General features: G+C 39.5%; 1 protein-coding gene across 2 annotated transcripts in view; it reads right to left on the bottom strand.

The window, feature by feature from the left end:
* Window positions 1–22,866, bottom strand: part of LOC146708053 (inactive rhomboid protein 2-like) — a 38,070-nt gene extending 15,204 nt beyond the window's left edge. For both annotated transcript variants that reach the window (XM_085459771.1, XM_085459770.1), the window contains exons 1-3: window positions 22,718–22,866; window positions 2,304–2,444; window positions 69–220 (exon numbers count right to left, since the gene is read on the bottom strand). In XM_085459771.1, coding sequence (XP_085315897.1) covers window positions 69–220; window positions 2,304–2,426 — 275 coding nt within the window. In that variant the 5' untranslated portion in view covers window positions 2,427–2,444; window positions 22,718–22,866. The remainder of the gene's footprint in view (window positions 1–68; window positions 221–2,303; window positions 2,445–22,717) is intronic.
* Between the last annotated feature and the right edge of the window lie 195 nt (window positions 22,867–23,061).

Consider the following 23,061-nt stretch of genomic DNA (forward strand, 5'->3'; position numbering starts at 1 on the left):
TCCACTGTAGGTGGAGTCACACTTGACTCTGAGACAAAAACAACAGCAGAAGCAGCAGCAGAGCTTACTTTCGGATGCTTTGTGAGAGCGATGTTTGTCTGCTAAACTTCTCCCGTCTTTCTCTTGCTGAAAATTCTCCATCTCTATGTCCATCGACGCTCTCTGACACAGAACCGGTCGCTTGAGCACTTGGGTTTTTTTTCAGGGATTGTCGTGGTGGCTGACCAGAAGAAAGGAAGCGAAGAAAATGTTGTCATCAGAAATCTTTGCTGCTATAAAATATATAAGCTATAAAAACTAAATAATATTGCCTGTGCAGGGGGAAAGCCTGTCAAACGATCAGGTTGCAAGTACCTTCATAATTAGGCCATGCTCAATCTCCTTCCAGAGGAGTGAGGACAAATGCCCTCTTTTACACCAGTGGCTCTTAAATGTTATTCAGTTCAATGCTCCAAAAATGTTTGTGCCCCACGTGACAATTTTTAACATCAACAATTTAAAAAGGCATTAAACTCCCCGTTTCTAGCTCCAATAACCCCCCCCCCCCCCCCCAAAAAAAAACAAACAAACAAAAAAAAAAAAAACACACACACACACACCTTCTGAAACAAAGCCTTGTTGAGCAGGCTCCAATGGTAACATTGACTGACTCCAATGACAAAAACGTATAAGACTTCCTCTGTAATCATTTTTTCTTAAGATCTAGTTGTTATTACTCTACTTAACTAAAATGCTTTTCATATGTAGTTTTTGTTTTCAGTTTTAGTTCAGAATAATAACACTGCCTCACACATCCTGATTAAGTATTAACTATGGCACATGATGCAGCAAATCAGTACCAAATTTAGGATGATCTAAAATTGTCTTTGTAATGGAAAAGCTAGTAGCATAAATACCTGCAGTGCAAAGCCACAGCACAAATTTACATGTTTATTACACTGCTTGCCTTTTAGAACAGTTTAAATGTGACATGCTCAGTTGAACTCTGAGCACCAACTAATTTGTGTAGCTAAAATGCCTTTGTTTGTGTTGCTAGCATGAGGCCCGCCGTTACAAATATATGGGCTACACAAACTGCCAGATAGTTGTGCCAACAGCCTGCTTGCGAGAGCAAGTGGCAATTACAGAGGCATCGAGGAACACTGTGCTGCTTTAATGTGTTGTAAACTCTTAAAAGTAAAGTACTGCCCATAATCGTTTATTTTCTTCTACTGTGCATCCTGAGTCAAATGATTATTACAAACCATTTATGAAGTAGTCCATCAGCCCATTAATCCATCCATTAATTTTCATAATCGCACAGTGAGTGAAACCGAAAATTGATCTGAACCTCCATGTGAGCTACCCACAAAATATCCAGACATGTTTTTTGGACCATGTTTATGAAGCAGATTGAGAGGAATGTGCTCTTTACTAACACAAAATGAATAAAAAGCCTTTCTTTGAAGAAATTTGTTCAGTAACAATCACAACACTTGGGCTTTTTTTGGCTCTGTTTTAATTCTGTGTTCATTGAGCTGATCTTTGCTTATCTCCGTTTAAATGAAGAACTTTGTGCTATACGCAGGAGTGAGTGATTCACAATGAGTTATTTTACAGGTCACTTTTTAGATTTCGCTACATTACATGTGATGTGAGAGAGTATGGAGCTTGACAGGCCACTAGTAGTAGTAGCACAAGAAAACAAAAGCTAAATAATGGTAGAGTAGAGAAGACATTTGTAAATATTTTCACACATTTTTCTGGGGAGAAAAAACAAGTTATTTTAAAATTGTATAATTGAGAGAAAAAAAAACCTTTTAAACCCTTTGACAACATAAAGAGTATATCAGTATTATGTTTGCCAGTCTGTGCTAATAAGAAAATCACCACACTTTGTGGGTAGTTTGCAGTATTGTAGACCATGTTAACCTAGTGCAGGACAGACTGTAGTGTCCGTGATCAACGTCAGCTCAGATGTAGTAGTCATCAATTTGGATTTCAGCCAGTAACGCTCTTCAGTATCACTTAGCAAATTACACTTTTACTTCGGTTTTTTAGTGGCTAGCCACCGGAAGGCATCCATGATAGTTCATTTAGCATGTACTAATATCTTGTAGAATTCATTGTGTTAAATCCACAGAGAGCAGCAAACTTCAGAGACAACAGAAGCACAGACCTGCTCATGAGTCAGTCTATATTTTCAGAGTTAGGGTCCATGTCAACCCTACGTGTTATGTGACAACACATTTAAATAACTGTTGCATGATACCAAGCAGTGAAGGACAGGGTCAGGTAAAAAAAAAAAAACACAACCAGCCTACCTGGGACATCACTGCTTCTGGTGGAGGGATGGCTATTACAAGGCTGGGTGGCTTCTTGCTCTTTAAACGACTATCTGTTCGGCCCTGGTACGGAGGAGGCTCCTCCCCTTCGTGTGATGCCATCCTGTCAGAGTGCTGGAGCTGAAAAAATCATGACAAAACAAAGTTTGTATTATTATTTGATAATCTGCATATATGCATGTCTACGGTGAGTCTCCATACATCAAACCTCCAGTAGGCGCAGAGATTTACTGGCAGGTTAAAACATAAATGGAAATACAGTGTAAGACAAACACGTTGAAGTCCGGACTCTGGGAGAGGCTAATCCATGACTGATACTGCTCCACTGTTTTTGTCTGTCCAGGTCTGCTTTTACTGCATTGGCAGTGTGTTTGGGATCATTGTCATGTTGAAAAATGAAGGTGTTCATAATTCCATCAATTTTGACAACATCCACAACACCACTGGCTGAAATGTAGCCACAAACCATGCCAGAGTATCCACCATGTTTTACAGATAGCTGCAGACATTAATGGTTAGCCTCTCTCCTTACCTCCTCAGCATATTCATTTTTTATGTTTGAATTATTCATAGGTCAGTGTTAAGTAGTGCAATTAAAAAAACAAACCCAGGTTGCTCCAAAAATAGTACAAGACTGGACTGGCAATGAATGTAAAAGCAGCCAAAGTCCACAGAAAATCTCTGAAAACTTCAAGAAAGTCTGGGGAACACTTCAAAAATAAAAAATAAAATAAAAATAATTAGAAAGTCAGGCTCCTTGGAAGTAAAATATAAAATAATGAGGTGTGGCACAGTACTGTAGGCTTCAGTATTACTGTTCATAAATATAGTGATTAATGCTTACTTACAAAATGTTGTACTGAAATATATCGAAAGAATATTGAATGCTCTAGCAGAGTCTTTATTTAAACTGGATTTATGAGCATGCATAATATATTTTTTTTTATTTTTTTCCCTCCCAGGTAAGGTCAAGAAGAAAAAGAAAGAAGAAGGACACATAAAGAAAGAGAATAAAAATGTCATATTTAGAAAATGAAATGCTTTTGTTTGCATTTATATCAGGTCTCTGCTGTGGCAGTGGACCTAATGCCTTCCTTCCTACAGCCAACAATAACCGAAAAAAGGAAACCATTACAGTCTATCCAAACAATCAGCCTCTAACAGCAACTGGCTCCCTTCCAGTTCCATCTGCTACTAAAAGGGGAAAAAAAACACTGCCAACTTTCTTTGCTTTTGCTTTCCTTGCTTTTTGATTCAAGGCAATTTCTTAAGTGATTCTTTAAGGCTTTGCACAGAAATTGTGCTGTATTAAGAAGAGAAACCTTCTCTTACATCAAAGTGTTCAGGTCACTTATGCTTATGAAATTTTAAAGGATGAGGAAAACAGGGCAGAATGATACATCTCCCGAGTGTTTCAATTACATGTATTTAGCCAAAACATCAAATAAAGCAATATATTTGTTTAAGTTTATAGTTATAAATATTCATTTTATTAGTAAAATCTCTTTGTAAGAAGGTGATACATGTGATACTACACTCAACAAAAATATAAACGCAACACCTTTGTTACTGCTCCCATTCCCCATGGGATGGACGTAGAGACCTAAAATTCATTCCAGATACACAATATAACCATCCCTCCCAAACAGTGGTCACAAATCAGTCCAAATGTGTGGTAGTGGGCACATCTGCCATATTGAGATAATCCATCCCACCTCACAGGTGTGCCACATCAGGATGCTGATCTGACATCATGAGTAGTGCACAGGTGTACCTCAGACTGCCCACAACAAAAGGCCACCCTGGAATGTGCAGTTTTGTCTCACAACAAAATGCCACAGATGCCACAAGCAATGAGGGAGCGTGCAATTGGCATGCTGACAGCAGGAATGTCAACCAGATCTGTCGCCCGTGCATTGAATGTTCATTTCTCAACCATAAGCCGTCTCCACAGGCGTTTCAGAGAATATGGCAGCACATCCAACCGGCCTCACAACCGCAGACCTCGTGTAACCACACCAGCCCAGGACCTCCACATCCAGCAGGTTCACCTCCAAGATCGTCTGAGACCAGCCACCCAGACAGCTGCTGGAACAATTGGTTTGCACAACCAAACAATTTCTGCACAAACTGTCAGAAACCGTCTCAAGGACGCTCAACTGCATGCCCGTCGTCCTCATCGGGGTCTTGACCTGACTCCAGCTCGTCGCCGTAACAGACTTGTGTGGGCAAATGCTCACATCCGATGGCGTCTGGCACGTTGGAGAGGTGTGCTCTTCACGGATGAATCATTGTTCACATTGTTCAGGGCAGATGGCAGCTGAGAATGTCCCAGTTCTTGCATGGCCAGCATACTCACCGGACATGTCACCCATTGAGCATGTTCGGGATGTGCTTGACCGGCGTATACGACAGCGTGTACCAGTTCCCACGACTATCCAACAACCTCGCACAGCCATTGAAGTGGAGTGGACCAACATTCCACAGGCCACAATTAACAATCTGATAGACTCCATGCGACGATGTGTTGCACTGCATGAGGCAAATGGTGGTCACACCAGATACTGACCGGTTCTGGGTCCCCAGACCCCCAATAGCGCAAAAAACTGCACATTCCAGGGTGGCCTTTTGTTGTGGGCAGTCTGAGGTACACCTGTGCACTACTCATGATGTCAGATCAGCATCCTGATGTGGCACACCTGTGAGGTGGGATGGATTATCTCAATATGGCAGATGTGCCCACTACCACACATTTGGACTGATTTGTGACCACTGTTTGGGAGGGATGGTTATATTGTGTATCTGGAATGAATTTTAGGTCTCTACGTCCATCCCATGGGGAATGGGAGCAGTAACAAAGGTGTTGCGTTTATATTTTTGTTGAGTGTATATCTTTTCTGGAAATATACAACATCATGAATGAGTTATTTATCAAAAACAACTGAATGCGAAAAAAGAAATGGAAATACAGCACTAGTGAAAAGTTTGGACAATTAAATACCTAAATATTTTAACTAAGTGATGCAAAAATGATGTAATTATGAGACCACAGGCAGCCCTGCTCATTGATTTTTAAACAGTTAGAGGGATAGCTCCACCACACAAGAAAATCAGTCATACTGTGACTCTGCTCAATAAGGAGACTCTAAAAGAATTAAAGATCTTTGACTTCGAATGAAAAAGCAGCTGATAAACAATGATGTCACATAACGGTGATCAATAGTCTCCGTTAATCATGATACATTCGAGGTGGTGAGTAATCGCTATTGTTTTCTCAGCTTATTTTATTGATTGAATGTAATAATGGTGATCTAATAGCTTAAGCTTCTCCTACTAATGCATGCATTAAAGAATAAAACAAATACCTGTATTTATATTTTTATAATGCAATTGCAATTTTGTCAGTTGTAAGAGCAGCACACACAGCTAAATAATTAGAAACTTGATATTTTCAAATCAATGCACTTTAGTTAATTTTCAAGTTCTAAAATGTCAATCTCAGTTTTATATGTAAAAACAAACAAAACAAACTACAATTAACACTTTTTTACAATTTAAATAATGTGAATTAAGACTAAGCAATAGCAATATAAAGTTTTCAATCATGCAGTGCTGTTTCTGCCAGTCTCAAAGTGAATCATTTCTGATTTCTGACTTTAGTTCAGACAAAAACAAACAAACGTGAAAGTCACTTTGAGCTGCCGCTTCAACCATTTACACTACTTACAGTTTCTGTTAATGTAAGCTGTGGAGATTATGTGCTTATATCAATAAAGCTCCACACCACACTGTAGAAAAATACTCAAAGGACCAACAGGATGACTCCTTTTAATATCACTTTGTCTCACTGTCAGTGTTTACTAACAACAAATCGTATTTATTGAATTGCATTGCGCGGATGACACAAATGACATATCCTCAACTTCGTTAGCCAAGTTGATGGAACGGAGCTGGTGAAATAGGACTCATTATTGTCTACACAGGGACTGAATTATACCGTCAAACTTACTTATCTTTGTCTCCCTGTCTTTACAAATCTCAGTTAATGGTGTAGCAAGCAGCCAGTCTATTCCTGGAGCTCAGAGTGTTTCACATAGCATTACACAGTGCATTTCCAGAGAAATTCAAGGCATTGCAGACATAAAACACCACACTGAACATAATGTCATTTTGCTTGGCTTGGCCAAAACATCCATTATGTCATTATGGTGTTCAGAGCCCTGAATGCTGTCCTGGAGTTGTGGTTTATAAAATCAATGCGAGTCCCTGAGTGTCTGGGACAGGAACGGCTGCAACATGGAAACCTGACACCAGCTCGGCCTAGTTTCCACTACAGAGCTGAGGAATGGCTGCGCAGGGCTAACCATAGTGTAGGCAACACTTACTCTGTCCACATACAAACAAAAAACACCATTTCTAAAATACCTTTATGTTATTACGAGTGTACATTTCAACACGGATCTCAATTAGGTGTGCTAAATATTTGAAGCTTAGACAGAATGCCTGGTTCAGCCCTCCAGAGACAGAAGAGGTTACTGGCAATCCAGCCTCTGGTTCAGTAGAGTAGTGGGCAGGGGCTGGAAATCACTCAGATAATGAAATAGCTAGGAATTTAGCTAATGGATGGAGTACTCGGGTCTAACCAAGTTTATCAATGTATGCAGGCAGTTGTTAGGGTCCATACTAGAAAACATATGGGTACAGATTGTAGAAGGATAACAGCGACATATAAAGAATAGAAACACAAGAATTGTATTAATTTTTGCAATGTTTCCCCCCCACATACACTTTACTTGCTGCCAAGGTAATAATAACTGTTATCCAATTAATTTTTGTGTTTATTTTTACTCCATTTGTATTTTTTTAAATCTGAAACTATCACTCACCCTTCACACTCATTTTGAAAGCTCACTTGACAACATTTTTTGAACCCTGGACCTTTCACACAGAGAGAGCAGATTTACTTGAACTTCAATTATAATGATGTGTCTCTGTGATATAAAAATAGTGATATAAAAACAAACAAATACACAAAAAACCAAAATGAAAAAACGAAACAGAAACCAAGGATTTGTTTCCTAAGCGTCCTTTAAGCCACTTCAGTGGGACTTTAAGCCACGTCAGCCTTAGACTAGTCTAACTCTAATACAAGTATAATGCATTATCCACCACTTTATGTTGCAACTCTACATGCATTATTTTACAATTGAGCATCATTTTAAGCTAATTTAACAAAGATGTATTTTAGCTTCTGTTATGATAACAGAACATAACACAGCCGTGTCAATTGTTAAGAAATGTTGGTATGACAGCTGAAATCAACAGCAAGAAAAGGATCCTGGCATCCAACTTTTCAAGTTGGTCAAATTTTTTTTTTTTTAAAGAAATTTGGAAAACAAAGAAAACAAGTCCGGATCCTGTTCAACAAAATGTCAAAAGGCATTCTTGTTTGTTCTTCTGCTGTAACTTCATGCAAATGCAAACAGATTGCCAGCATGTTGTCATCAGTCTGAATGAGTCTTTGTCAATGAGCACAACTCGAGGGGACTTGACCCAACTGGCTGCCAGCTGGTTCTATTCTGCCTTTATTCCCATAGAAAAGGAAGGTTAATGAGCATGAAAGTAAAAGTCAAATGTGAAGATCTATCTATGAAGACATCAACCAATATGCCATTTTTGATGATTTATCAAAATTTATTTTAACTGGTGTATTACTAGAAATAGATTGGTTAACACCATGGTTATTGTGCTCTCTGCCTGTCAGAGAGCACCAGGAACGCTAACAAAGTCATATGAATGTGACCATGTGAGAAAAAAAAAGATCATATATGAAACTAATTTAGTCACGTTATGAAACCCTATGATCTTCTCTAGCTGTGTGAAAGCCTTTACCTCAACCAGAAGTAGAGATGGCACGATACCACTTTTTTATGTCCGATACCGATACCGATATCATAAATTTGGATATCTGCCGATACCGATATGAATCCGATATAGTGTTTTTTAATCAACAAAACTGTTTTTTAAATATCTTGCTGCATTTTGTATAAGTTCATACTCAAGTTTAAAACAACAACTACACTAAAGCTATTCTGTTATACCTGTATGCAAAAAAAAATATTTCATAGTACAGCAATACTGATCAATCTAATAAACTTAAACCTACACCATCCTCCCTATTCTGGTATTTTAAAGAGTACTTAGCATAAATATTAAGCAACCTAACTAATAGGGTTCCAACTCCCAGCAACAACAAAAATAAATAAATAAAAAATAGGGAACCACCCCTCACGCTCCACCTCATGATGCTTAATCGCCGTAATCAACCTTAATTTGATGCAGTGTGAAAAAAAAATGCACAGAAATCAATTATTTTTCAAGAAATATTAAATAGATTCAACATCTTTCTTCAACAAAATTGCAGACTGCACAGATGGTACCTTCCCAAAGGAAAAAGTACTATAGCTTACTAGGGTATATTAGACTTAATAGTCACTATATACAGTAATGGACTTCTATTCATTTTGCATCAAATTAAAACTTTGGCTGTCAGATAATTATTTATTAAAAGCTAGACATTTTAAATGAGAATAAGAAAGAAAAGTATGTCTTTGTGCCCCCTTTTCCCTGTTAATGCCCTATCGGCCCCCCTGGCTAAACTTTGCTAGATCCGCCCCTGCACAGTTACCAGCCGTCAGCTACGTAGAAAAAGATCCTGGTGTAGAAAGTAATATTAAATACATTCTAACAATAGCTGATCAAGCTTAAACGTGCTGCTGTTGTTCAGCCGCTGGTTTCCTCTTTCTGGTGCAAAGTGGGCCAAAAGCAAACAAGAGACACGGACTCGCGACAGAAAAGCCGATCAGCTGATCGTTAAGCAGTTTCATGATTGAAGTAGCAGCAAGAAGAGGCAGTCGCTTGTTAAGCTTAACGCAGGAATGCTTTACAAACATTCAGAGATGGACTTACACACTTGCTTTACTTCTTTCGGGATAACTTTGTCGGAGATGAAATGCCGGGTTGCTAGCGAAGCTCCAAATGCTATCCAGACCACCGACAGGTCCCGCATGCCACAGCCGCTCTATCACGTGATGCATACTGCTCCAACGTGCTAACCTGAGGTGAGTTACGGTGTGTTGCAAGTTTTGTGAGGTGCTTTCGTGATATTTAATGGATCGGATTACATTTTTTATTTTTCTCCGATATCCGATCCAGTAATTTAGGTCAGTATCGGACCGATACCGATATGTAATATCGGATCGGTCCATCTCTAACCAGAAGCAATGACATCAGAGCATATTTTCTAAAGCACCGAGAAGCCTCCCTTTCAAATCCATGTGCATTCCTTCTTTCATGTTGCAGATATGTTTCTATAAAAACTGAAACAGTGATACAAATCAAAAGCCAGCTGTTCAGGTTGGAACTGAATAAGAAACAAGTAAGATGTAAGATAAAACTGTTTGCTTCCACAGAACAACAAGAATAAACCACAAGAAAGACAACTGGAGGGGGAGTAGATTCGCTGAGGAAAGGACAATGACCACAATGACATAATCAGCAGTTTGTCACATGATATGGAAAGTACTGACACATCTTTGCCTCTCTAGGGTCTAATAATTCAATGCCTCACCTAACTGCTCCCTACTTGACCATTGACCAGCAGGGATGAATGTGCATGTGAGTGATGTCACATGGTCCTCTGAAGGGGTGTCATCATGGTTCAGTTTCCCCCAGTGTAAGGCCTGTCCTCCGCGTATTCTTGGTACACTGTCTAGTTTTAGCAACATGTATGGGCTGCAGACGCACACAAGGCACACTCTCTCTACCTGTTAAACCTCATTCACAGCATCTTAATGCATGTGCAATCATCCAGGTAAGTAAATCCCAAAAGGATGATTCTCTTCATCTGGACGTAGCGTTTTCAGTGGGAGAAACATTTTGTCAGTCATCCAAGTGACTTCTTCATTCTCAGCTGACTGCAGGTTTCCCCAACCTTATAAACACTACATTTGCACAATGACTGAACGTAGCCCACTGAGTAAACAATAGGCTGTGAGGTCAGTTTCTTGATCATTAATATGCAAATTGTCACGACCATTGATCAACAACCACTGATCAAACCCACTGATCTCATTCATGGTCCACATGAGGAAAGATGATGAGTTTCATTTTATGCCACACTCGCTTTGCACAGCAACTTAGCGATTCCACTGATCTCAGTGATCAACAATGGTCACCAATCAGCAATAGCTGGCAAGTCAAATTGATATTTAACCAGAGTTCCCCACCAATGATCAGAACAAACAAACAAAATCAAAAAAACTAAACAGAAACCAAGGATTGGTTTCCTAAGCGTCCAATGGGACTTTAAGCCACTTGACTCTTAGACTAGTCTAATACTAATAAGTCATACTGGTTATTACTTAAATAAATAAAAAATATAATTCATCATCTACCAATTTATATTGCAACTCTATCAGTACTAGATTTATATTCATTTGAATTAACCTCACTATGGTTTCATGTTGACATCCATGGCACATATGCATGCAAAGACTCTTGCAACACAGAACTGTCTGGCCACACACGCAAGTTTATGTCATTACCCCTGCACTGAAAATGAAATGCATGAGTCATCTATTATCATGACCATCATAAGAAAACCGAAAGAGCCAGTATCTGTCTGTTATTCTGATTACAAATTAGACCTTAATAGAACTGGTGAAGGTGAAAGTGGGATGGAAGGCGAGCATTTTTTTAATATAGGAGGGGACTGAAAAATAACTACAGGACAAAAGACAGAAGTTAAGAGTCAGGTTAAATATTATTAATGAATGCCATTTTAGCTGCTCAGGCTATATCTGTCCACTTATAGTTACTATTACACAACGCTCTCACGTGGAGTCTACGTTCTCTCTCTGGAAGTGAGAAATAAACTCCCACTGTGTGCTCTCTCACCAGTGTTGTGTTTTCTGTATTTGGGCCATGCAGCATCCACCTCAGTCCCATTCTCTGACCTGGCAGCAATTCTGTAGTATCATTTACTGGAAATCGCACAGGGAGGTTGACAGGATGATCGGACTATGGCAAAGACCCAAAAACCTAGACTGCACTACTGGTACAGATAAGAGAGGGAGAAAGAGAGCAAACTGCTGACCTTCTAGTTAAGGCATTGCCCACGCTGGATCCAGTGTCTCAAATTACTATGCATCACAAAGGCTGTGGTTCCCACCACACTAAAGTCAGCCTCAGGAGATTTTCAGGTACTTCTTCCTGATTTTGAGGTTTGGAGGTGACCCAAAAGTCAAACCCGAAACCCATGCTTGCAAACCTCTTAGCATTCTCAATGTGCTGTAAGTAGGAGTTAGTTCAACTTCATCTGCTCCTGTGAGTCTATTGCTGTAATTTGGGAGCTCATCAGCTAGTCTGCTGACTTCGAATGGAATTATACTTGGTTTTGGATGTGCAACAGGACAGCTGTGCATAATAGTCCTTCCAATTACACTATTTCAAGTCTGCTCAAGTCTCCCTGAAAGATGCATGTGTGTGCATGCACTTACATCCCCTGATGACTGTGAACATATGGAAACACGTTTTAACAAGCTAATAAAAACCCAAATTATTGCAAGATGGAAAATGCAACATTGCTATTGCTCTCTATGAAGATTGTGTACTTATATAAAAATTATGTTTAGGTAACTGCACTTGGCCAACAAGAGGACAACAAAAGGGAAACATTAGTCTATGTATAATATAAAATATAAAACCACAAAAACAAAATATCTACTACGTGTTTTGGCAGCAACTCAGTGTGTATTTTTGGCATATCTGAAGCAGGGGAATGGTTGGAAAAACAAAATCAATTCTGTGTGCCTCCACAGCAGTAAAAACAATGTTCTTGGTGTTTACTGTGTGGAGAAAAAGCAGAAGCTTGCTGAACTGGGTTGACTTCAATGTTGCAAGTACCAAGCCCAGAATTTTTTTTCTACATTTCCATTTTAAGCATTCTAACCAGAGGAACTTAGTAGTAGTTGCACAAGCCTTACATTTGCTTCATGGATGCACATAGTGAGTACTGACAGCAGCAGGAGTTACCAGAGTGCCATGCCACTACATCCAATCAAGTAGTGGAGCTATGAGCTAAAGACAAATGTGAAATCTGAGTTGACTGCTGGCTCCTGACTGCAGACAGCTTGATAATGTTATCTGCACAATAGGCAGACTGTAATGAATATGTGTCATCACTGCTCAGATCGACTGTGCAAGGCATATATCATTTGACTGAATTGTATTCCACTCAAAGACTCAGCCTTGTGAGTTATTGGCCAATAAATCCTCCAAATGTCTCTGATCATACAGTTCAGTGATATCTACCAGGTGTGCAAAATGGTTTTAAAAGGCGTGTCATAGTCTCCATGTCCACAGGTCTGCTCAAGTCCATTTGGGTCCAAGAAACAAACAGAACAGAACAAAGATCGTAAAGCTTCATCCTGACCTCTATGTGTCTGATTTTTTATTTTATTTTTTTTGCAACCATGTGGACTTGTGTGTAGAGATAATTCAATACAGACAATGCACCAGCAATTAAACCTGACTTTACTTGAATATAACAGGACTGATTACTCAGCCGCAGTAGCTGACTTTTGTTAAGTAAGGTAACCAAGCATAAGAGCATGGCAATAATCAGAAGACAGCTTTCAATCACCAATTCCTCCAAGTGTTCTTGGTTGCCCCCAGAATAAGGAATAAAGCACCGTATGAATGTGTGAATGTAGCCTGAACTAAAGAAGAATAGAATAGAATAGAATTCAACTTTATTGTCATTGCACATGCACAGGTACAGGGCAACGAAATGCAGTTTGCATCCATCCAGAAGTGCTTAGTGATATAGATATATTACAATATATATTAGCAATAATATAGATATGTAAGTATATTACAGAAATGGGTCTATTATGTTATAATGTACACGGTATGAAGTATGTTGTGAATATTCTATAACTATAAGTATGTACAGGCTGTAGTGAGTACAAGCTATGTACAGGCTATGGACAGGATATAAATATGAAAAACTATACAGAATATGAAATAAATAACTTTACAGGAATCTGAGATATACAGCTATACAGAAATGGGAACTATGCAAGTTGTAAACAGTTGTAGGGTTAAAAATTATCGTATGTACAGAATGATTGTTTACACAGAGCTATACAGTAGTGCAGTTAAGGTAAGTGAGGGTGTGGATAATTTCTACAGAGGCTATATAAAGTGCTAGTGGTTGTGAGTGGTGGTTCAGTCCATGTTATTATTGTGTTTGAGGGTACAGTTGTCCATTGTGGGTGTGTGTATGTTCAGTCCATGAGTTAACGTGGGTCAGATGTCAGGAGGCAGAGTTCAGGAGTCTGACAGCTGTGGGGAAGAAGCTGTTCCGGTACCTGGTGGTCTTAGTCCGGAGGCTCCTGTAGCGCCTCCCAGAGGGCAGGAGGGTGAAGAGTCCATGTGATGGGTGACTGGGGTCTCTGATGATTTTCCCAGCCCTTTTCAGACACCGCCTCCTGTAGATGTCTTTTATGGCAGGAAGTGGTGCTCCGGCGATGCGCTGGGCAGTTTTCACGACCCTCTGCAACGCCTTCCGGTCCGAGGCAGAGCAGTTCCCGTACCAGACTGTTATACAGTTGGTCAGGATGCTCTCGATGGTGCAGCGATAGAAGTTCACCAGGATGTCTGAGGACAGGTGGTTCTTCCTCAGAGTCCTCAAGAAGAAGAGGCGCTGGTGAGCCTTCTCGAAGGCTCGAAGTACTAACTATACTACTAGTCTTTTTCCCCATCTCTGCCTTCACTATATTTGGACTAATGGTGCTTACACGGCAAGTTCCAATTTAAGGCAGGAAAAACTCTAAGCACGATAGTGGAGGAGTGATTATTCTCAGAAAAGTATTTAATCTTGATAATAGCCTTGAGTGAGCCAGTGATCATGTCACATGGTTGAGCTTCCAACATGAGTTAAGACCTAAGATGCACAATTACGCTTTACTTTTTGTCATAAAGACTTGTGAATTTACTTCTCTGTTACTTCTATTATATAAAGACACTGTTTTTTTTTAAATTACAAACCCTACTCCAAAACTGCCTTATATGCTTTACATTGAGTTATTTTATGATTTGCACTTATATTGTCAAATTAGCATGCAGAAGAAACAGCTGCTGTTCCCAGCACTGACTTGGAGGCTAAATGAGGAACTAACCCACATTACTGCCTCATAAGTTCTTTTTTAACATCAAGCCTTACACATGCACGTAAAACTTGACAGGCACGCATGCAAAAAGCAATTCTACTGTTCTACTTAAACACATTTGTCTTCAGAATACTTGCAAATAAACAGGAGTGCACTGGTGCAAAACTGTTCACTGAAATGTGAGCTCTTACAGTTTGCTAATGAACAGTCCTTAACCTCTGCAACATGCCACACACATCAGAAAAGAATAAATATGCATGGACACAAATCTAAAATCCATAATTTCACACATGCAAGAACTAAAAGGCTTAGAACAAGTGTGAATCATATTATGAGACATCGGTACAATGAGGAGTGAGAAATGAATAATAACGCAAACTGTAATTTATTTCATTATTAAGCTGAGAACAGCTTTGAGGGTTGAACTCAAAGAAGAAAAAAAGAAAAAAGTTCACACCCTCGCACAGACTACGTCTCACATCATCATTAAGAGCGTGGACAACTCTGCCAAGTGCCAATTTGTATGTGGGACTTGTCTACACCAACACTGCAAGCCTGGACTGTAACATTAACATTGTGTATTTATGCTGGCTGTAGCTCTAAATGAAAACAGGGTAAAAAAGATAATTACATGCCGATAGAAAACGACGCACACTACATCTGAATCTTATGTTATTACATTAGCTGATATGGTGCAATCAGACATCATCCAACATTTCTACATACACATTGACAGCGCAAAAGAACAACTGTTTGCCTGGTGGTAGCTGCAATTAGGCGTCGGGCTGGTTTGTTTCAGCACAATTTCATGTTTTTCATTGGTAAAAACCAGCAACTGGGGTTGTCATGACTGAGCTGAATAAAGTTAAGGCACAGGGTCTCTGTTGCCTTACTTAACAGAAGTATAAACATTTTTCTGTCATTTCTAGGCTTTTTTATTTATTTATTTTAGGTTTTAGCAAATTAAACCTCAATTTTAAAGTTTAGACATCTGGTGAATGTCCATTGGGGCATGGCCAAAACCTCTTTTGGGTTTAACCTGGGGGTTCAGCATCTTGCCTAATGATAATTCAACACATGGACAGGAGGAGCCAAGGATCAATCCACTGATTGGTATATGACCCGCTTGACCACCTGAGCCATATGTGATGGCTCAGACAGAACAGTGTGTATGAAATCAGTTAACTAGAATATGTGGCTAGATAGTTAGAAAAACATTCATGTGCTGTCCAAGTGTTACCTCAGGCCTGGTGTCTAAACCAGACAATAATCTGACCGTCAAGAAATGGTACAGTGGTATATATATTCATCATCTGTTATTATTAGTATTATTTCATCAGGTCAGAACAGTTCTTCACTTCTCAGAAAGAGACTGACTCACTGGCTGACCTTTATCAGTCCAAACTTTGCCTTCTAATTCTCACATTTAATGGTTTCCATTCAACATTTTATGGCAAATACAGGGGTGTTATTACTTCAGCCCTTTAACTTCTGAAAGCTGAGGCTACTGGAAGGAGAAATGGGACAAAGTTTTGTCTGTTAAAGGTGCTGAACATCAACGGCAGCAGTCATATTCTTTACTCCACTCAGTTACACAATCAGCACATCTATACTGCTGGGCAGATGTATGCAAACATGACTCTAAACAACACGCTATTTGGGATTAGATTCCTAAATTCACAGCCACATATTTATATAGACTTGTTATAGTCTATATAGAGTGTTTTTAAATATTCTTCCAAACAATCAAGAATCCAAAGTAAAGGACTCATAAAAAAAGAACATGCTGCTTATGAAAATATATTTCCATCCTATCTAGGCTTGTTAATGGAGCCTTTGTGTCTGGTCAAACAGAGATGGCAAAGAAACACCGTGCTGTAAACGAATGACTAGACACGATAACGAAAGGACTGTGAAAAAGACTCACAACAACCTGGCAAGCAGCCAGCAGCATACCTTAAAGCAGCGGTCTCCAACCCCCGGGCCTCGGACCGGTCCGTGAGTCGTTTGGTACCGGGCCGCGAGAGTTGAGGCTCAGGTGTGAAATGTATAGTTTTCAGGGTTTTTAATCGGTTTTCAGCGTTATTTTGTTATCGTTTTTATCGTTAACTCGGTTTTCCTGGGTCTTTTCACGTGTGTTATGAATAAATCTTTTTTTTCGGTACCGGTACTAGTTTTATTTTGTTGTATTTATCCGCGACACCTTAAAGGCCGGTCCGTGAAAATATTGTCGGGCATAAACCGGTCCGTGGCCCAAAAAAGGTTGGGGACCGCTGCCTTAAAGGTTTTATAATATGTGACAGCGTGAATATTAATATAGAAACAAACAACTACATGCTAGAAGGAATATAGTAGATTACAGCATCCTTAGCAAAGAATGAAGTCATAATCTTGCAGTGCATGCTGCAATCTATCCTCATCATTATCGAGTTTTGTTTATGTCCCGCAGCACGTACATGTCTGTGGATGGGAGAAGATATAAATGTAGCAAGAGAGTGACCTCCCAAACTCCACTGTTAAAGCCAGAATCCAGTCCAGAGTATTCAGTCATGTGGAATAAGACAGGGAAAAGTGCAGTCTGTGCAAAACCCTTAAAAAAAATTTTAAATAAAAATAAATAATGTGGGAAAGAAAATTAAGTAGAACAAAATAAAAGGGACCTCAGTAAATCACTTAATGGAATGAAGACAAATAAAATAAGCTTACTAAATGTAACCAAAAAAGGAGAAGCACCGAAAGAGTCAGATGGCATTAAAGTGGCTCAGCATAGTGGATGGTGCACACCCAGTGCTTCTGAATGTCTAATAAATGCACCTGTCAAAATAAAAAGGAGTACTCTGCTTTAACAAAAACCTTTAATGTAATGTTAAAGCAGAGGACTCTTTTGAAGTGAGATTCTCTTGGCTTTTTTTTATAGAAGAGGTCTGATTGTTACTGTTGCTAGGTGTGTAGGGTTAAAACTCATCATGACTGAGCCGACAGTCATTATGCCAGCAGGCACAACAGTTGAGTGCTACTGAAGGCGTAGGAGAGTGTGCGAGTTTCAGTGGTGTCTGTACGTCTCCAAAGAGTGAGAGCAACAATCAAAACTGCCCCCTCATTCTTCGCTTCCAACCACAATACCTCTTGATGATGACTGGCTCTAAACAAAACCTTAAATCTTTACTAATACCATTACATTTCTTTGGCTGACGATGATAGCACTTTGGTGGCTAAAACAGATCAATCGTTCCATTTCAGATCCATTAGAAGATGATGAGCACGTTTGAGAAGCACCTTGACTGTGACCTAACCCATCTAAAACGCTGCACCTTTTCCAAGAGTCTTCATGCCCAAACTTGCATACCAGCAAGCTTTGCAATGCTGCAGCTACAGCCTTGGCCCACGCCATGAGTTCCTTACAATCCTTAACATGAATAGCTAATCTTACACAAAACAACACATGACACATGTGAATGTTGAAACGCGACACTCAGAAAACTGCTAGCGTAAGGCTTTTGCCAGATAAATTCCTCTCAGCTAGCCCAGCTTGCCTTTTTTTTTAAAAAAAAAGCGAAACAGATGAAGCAGTCGCAAATCTGCTGCTGCAGTGCCAGAGACAGAATATGAGTGAGGACATTTTGTCTCCCCTCCGAAACTGGCATGAAATGTGGAAGGAAATGAGCTTTTCAATGCCGCAATAAATATGCAAAGTGGACATGGACTCCTCTGCACTTTGAAGACTTCTACATTATCAACAAAAAGCTTTTTTGCAGATTTACGCGTCTTTGGATTTCAATGCATTCCTAGAACGTTCCCATATTTTCAGATAAAATGTCATGCATTGTGGAATGAGGTTTGGCATGGAGGAAAAAAAATCCCAGCATATGAGCCAGTAGCTTGATACTCCCGTAACTTAAGTGGGTGGGGTTTTTTTTGTTTGTTTGGGTTTTTTTTTTTTTTTTAAAGGGGCTTACCATTTTCTGGGTGTGTTCTTAGCTGAAAACAGATAACATCATGGAAGACCCCCAAAAAACAAAAGGACAAGCTGAGGGCTTTCCATACTTACCACTATAAATGCATGGAAATGAATGGTATCTTTTCCAGCCTTTGTTGTTGAGAGAAAAAGAGGACTGTGGTTTGACAAATGGGGAAGTAACAAAAAATGAAAACTTAAACCTCTGAGCAGATGTATCTGACAATCACAGTTTCACATGAAAAGAAACCCCGTAAGGTTCAACGGAGGTAGAACCTAACAGCTTGTTTCCATCTAAAGACGATATCTCATTTTCTAACTGAACTATTTCTAAAAGTTAAAACTTCCGACACTGCTCAGTCACGCTAAAAGAAGAAGTTACTTTTCATTGCTCCCTTGTCACAAAGAAGTTAATTTGGCAGAGCTGGCAGAGTTTTTGTGTCTCTGGCTGAAACCAAACAGACAAAACTGAACCAAGAAAACTTTTGAGATTAGACCATCCACAACACGAGGACAGTTATTAAAATGCCACTGCGTAGTTTGGATTACTCGCTGTGGAAACAGGTTAAGGTTAGTTGGTTTGACAGTGATCCTTGTCTGAAGTGTTAAAACATGTTATTTTCAGGGCTGGAGTATATGCCACCCAACATAGGATCAATACGTCATCAATTAAGAACCTTTAAAATCAGTTTGACAAACAAGTAAAAGCAGAACACGCAGATAACGCATATCCCATAACGTCCAACAAAACTGTGTACTTTTTGAGAAGTAAAGCTAAGCAGATTAATGGCATGACTTCTGAAGGTAAAATAAACGAATTTGCTGACCTTTGACTTGTTAAACTTGAGCTTAGATCCTTTTGTGTTATTGCTGATTGATAAAAACGGGGACATGTGACATTTTTGGCTTTTTTCTGTGGGAGGCTGTCAAACAAGTAAGATGAACTTTCTGAATGAAACTAGGCTACAGTTTTCTTTTGTAAAGAGGTGACAAATGTGAAACTGGTGCAAACATCACATGACTCCAACCACACAGAAACAGCTGTTTGCTAGCCATTACATGGAAACACCGTGCCTTCTGTGCCTGTTTATGTGCCAGTGAATTTCCTCTTTTTTCTGAATTTCCTTCATGATTGCATAAAGTTAGTAGAAAGTTAATGTAATAAGCATATACCGCAATAATTCTCTTTTTATTTCATGTTGTACACAGAGATGCAGAGATAATACAGGTTTCAGTTTCATCCTGTGATGTCAGTGAGGCTGGGGTGAGCAATATAACATAATGATTTCATTACATGACTTTAAAGTCAAACTGTGTGATGATGTGATACTTATTGCAGTGATCATTTTGATCATATCACCCACCTCCCTCCCACATATCAGGGGTGGGTGACAATGACGCTACACTAAATTTCAATTTTAAAATTAGCTCCTGAAGTAACCGTGATGCTTCGAACTACTTGCAAACCATCATTAAACAAATATGCAGTAAGAGGCGGTGAAAGAGAAGACCTCCACTGAGTATAACTAAAGTATATCTGCAACACTTTTTTGTCTCGACATTAATCAACATGTGCTTGATATGTGTTTGCGTCTACACGGCTTTCTGCCTCCAACCAGTGAATCAGAGAAGGTTCAATGCTCTTTTTAGTAACAAAAACAGAGTAGACAACTCTCTACAAGAGCGATGTCAAACACGTAGCCCTCCAGAAGGTCCAGTTCAGCACCATGGATGGCTCTGCATTGTGTTCAGTCATTAATTATGTCATGTTTTTCAGTAAAACTGATATTTCTGTCGTAGTGTTGGTGCCTGGATTACTATAAAGAAGTAACAAAGTATTTTTGGATCTAGACACATTATTTGAAACATAAAGACATAAAATGCTATTGTTCTATATTTACAAATCCACTATATGTGAAGATTTTGTGCCTGTATAGCTCCACTGTGTACATATCATAGTAAAAATGTATTGACAGTAAATGAATGTGTCAAAACCTGAGATCTATTATTTAAAGCTGCCTCTTTTTTCCCCCCATTGATGTTCCTGTACTTCTTTACAATGTTCTCAAAGAAATTTAGAGGGATATGTTTCCTCCCCCCCCCCCCATATAGGTTATTAAATTATAGCTTTAGCCCACTTGAGATCACACTTTGTGAGCTTTGTGTGTCCTATGATAACCCAGGACTTAATTCCAGGAAGTAGGCTTAACAAACAACTCTGAATTTGTTAACCATAAGTTAATGGAAAACCCACGTTTTCTGTTCTAGAGAGTTAACTTAAACTCTGAGTTAGTAACCAAGGTAACAGACTCTGCGAACTAAATCTGCTCACTGGCAGATTTTTGTCAACATAGTCTAAGTTTCTCTCTGACTCCTCCCCTCCTGCTGCACCCGAATCAGCTGACTGACCCTCCGATTCATTTTCTCATTCGTAACGTTCTTTAAAATATTTAACTGATCGCTTTTACAATACTTCAGTTGTCAGTCTATATGGACAGAGAAAGCAATTACATAGCAGATTTATGATCAGCTCAGAATAAATTGCCTCCATGTTTCTAAGTATGTGACTCTATGGACAGTACTGCAGCTGTCAGCCAGTTTCCCTCCACTGTAAATATTTTTGGACTGTAACAATCACTCTTTAAAAACAACCTTATCTGTCAAAGCTTTAGAATAACTTACTGGTTAAGGATTATTTATTTGTTGTGCTGTTTTTGGTCACACGGATGGAAAAAAATGTTTGTCATACTCAAAGATGATTGATCTGTGATTAGCCTTTCTGAAAGTTCTCAAAGGTTCTCAAGTCTATTCTTAAAAAGTTTTTTGAACATGCTTCCTGTAATACGACCCTGCTCTACAGTGCATAAGGAGGGAAACAAACAAAACACAGGAAGTCCTAAAAACTGTGGTTCCTTTAATGGGCACATCCAGCTGGCTCCAGAAGAGCGTCCCAAAAGACTCCCACATTAACATGTCCAACTGTACAGCATTAAAAACCATGCTTACTGCGAGGTATAAAGCCTGTTTTGGCCTCTACTGACAGTTTCCCACCTAAACACAAAACCATAGTGTTTTTTTTTTCTCTTTTAAACATGTCCAACTGAATGCTGGAGTTAAAGGTGTAGCCACTTTAAATGACAGGTGTCCCAACACAGGAAACTGAAGCTGGCTGCTGTCTGGCAGGCTTTGGGTCAACAAACTGAACCTCTGAGTGTTTGTGCAAACTGTCCAGAAAGTTTCTGCTTCTCTGTGCGTGAAATTGTAGAGTTTTGTTAGTCTGGCGGCAGCAGATTTGCAAGTCTGTGGTACAGTTAATAGATGCAGATTGCTAACCAAGCCCGCTAGCTAGAGGATACCGCAACATGCCACTATCTCTCCCAAATATGGTCACATGTGGCTTCAAAAGATTAACACAGCTTAATGCTGAGCCTTCAAAAAGACTCCAAACCAGTGTGCAACGTCTTTTATATACAGTCTTTGGTTTTAACTTTAAGTACACTGACACTTGAACGCAACTATTCCTACCTGTTGTGACTTGGTTAACTTCTAATCAGCATTTCAATAACTCACCGCCCTGCCTCTGTTTTGGTAAAAACTAACAAATGGAAACACACATTTTCAAAATCAGCAGTGACACACAAATGGTTTCACGTTAGTTGTGTCATACTTTCATGTGAAACCGTCCGTTCCTGTCATTCCGGGGAAACATGGTGTGTCAAACCCACCTCTTACCTTCCACGAAAAATAAATGGGAGGGGTGTAAGGCTTACGGCAAATTCAATTTTTCGGCACACGGCGACTACGATTAACTTTAGAGGGAGAACATGAGAAAATCCAAGAGGATTAATTGCATTCATATGCACTTGTCCCAACAGGCAGAGCAACAAAGGGCTTGCCGAGGCGTGCTTTCAGCCGCTACTCTAACATTAGATGTAAACGACCGTTGGAAGCTAACGCCGACACTGGAAATGTCATTATTAGCAGTGCTGTTTGTTCCTGTTTAAACGCTTTGACTCATCTAGGATCGCATACAAAAAAACAGTAAATATTACAGCATTAGTACACCTTATACTGAGCTATTAGGTGCTTTCATATTAAAAGCGTATTAATAATGACCGTTGACCCCCGACCCTAAGTTAAGTTTTAGCGATTGCAGCGTCACAAAAACAAATAAAAGAGCTGTAGAGTGCTATTCCACTCACCTCCAGGAAGAAATGCCTAGATTATAATTCATTAGCAGAGAGAATATATCCGAAATGCAACGATACTGTGGGTTAGTGTCCAACAGCGTGTCACTACTTCCCTCTTTCTGCTTCCAACATCCTTGAAGAAACCAGGGGCGGAGCTAGGACCCCCCGACACGGGCCTGAAAGAACAGGAGCCCGAGAAGCAGGGGCGGTGTCAGTATATGTGTTCTTGTCAAAGTCTCCACATACACAAAAACTAACCGAAATAATACTGGTTCCTTAAAAATGGAAATTAGTTTTACTCCTTGTAACTTTGGTCAATGTACCAATTCTTTTGCATGTGTTTCTTGAGGCTGGGA

The sequence above is a fragment of the Copadichromis virginalis genome, linkage group LG6, assembly GCF_057382275.1.
Source record: "Copadichromis virginalis isolate Kocher_CV1m ecotype Utaka linkage group LG6, C_Virginalis_male_GT1.1, whole genome shotgun sequence".
In the NCBI taxonomy this organism is placed as follows: domain Eukaryota; kingdom Metazoa; phylum Chordata; class Actinopteri; order Cichliformes; family Cichlidae; genus Copadichromis; species Copadichromis virginalis.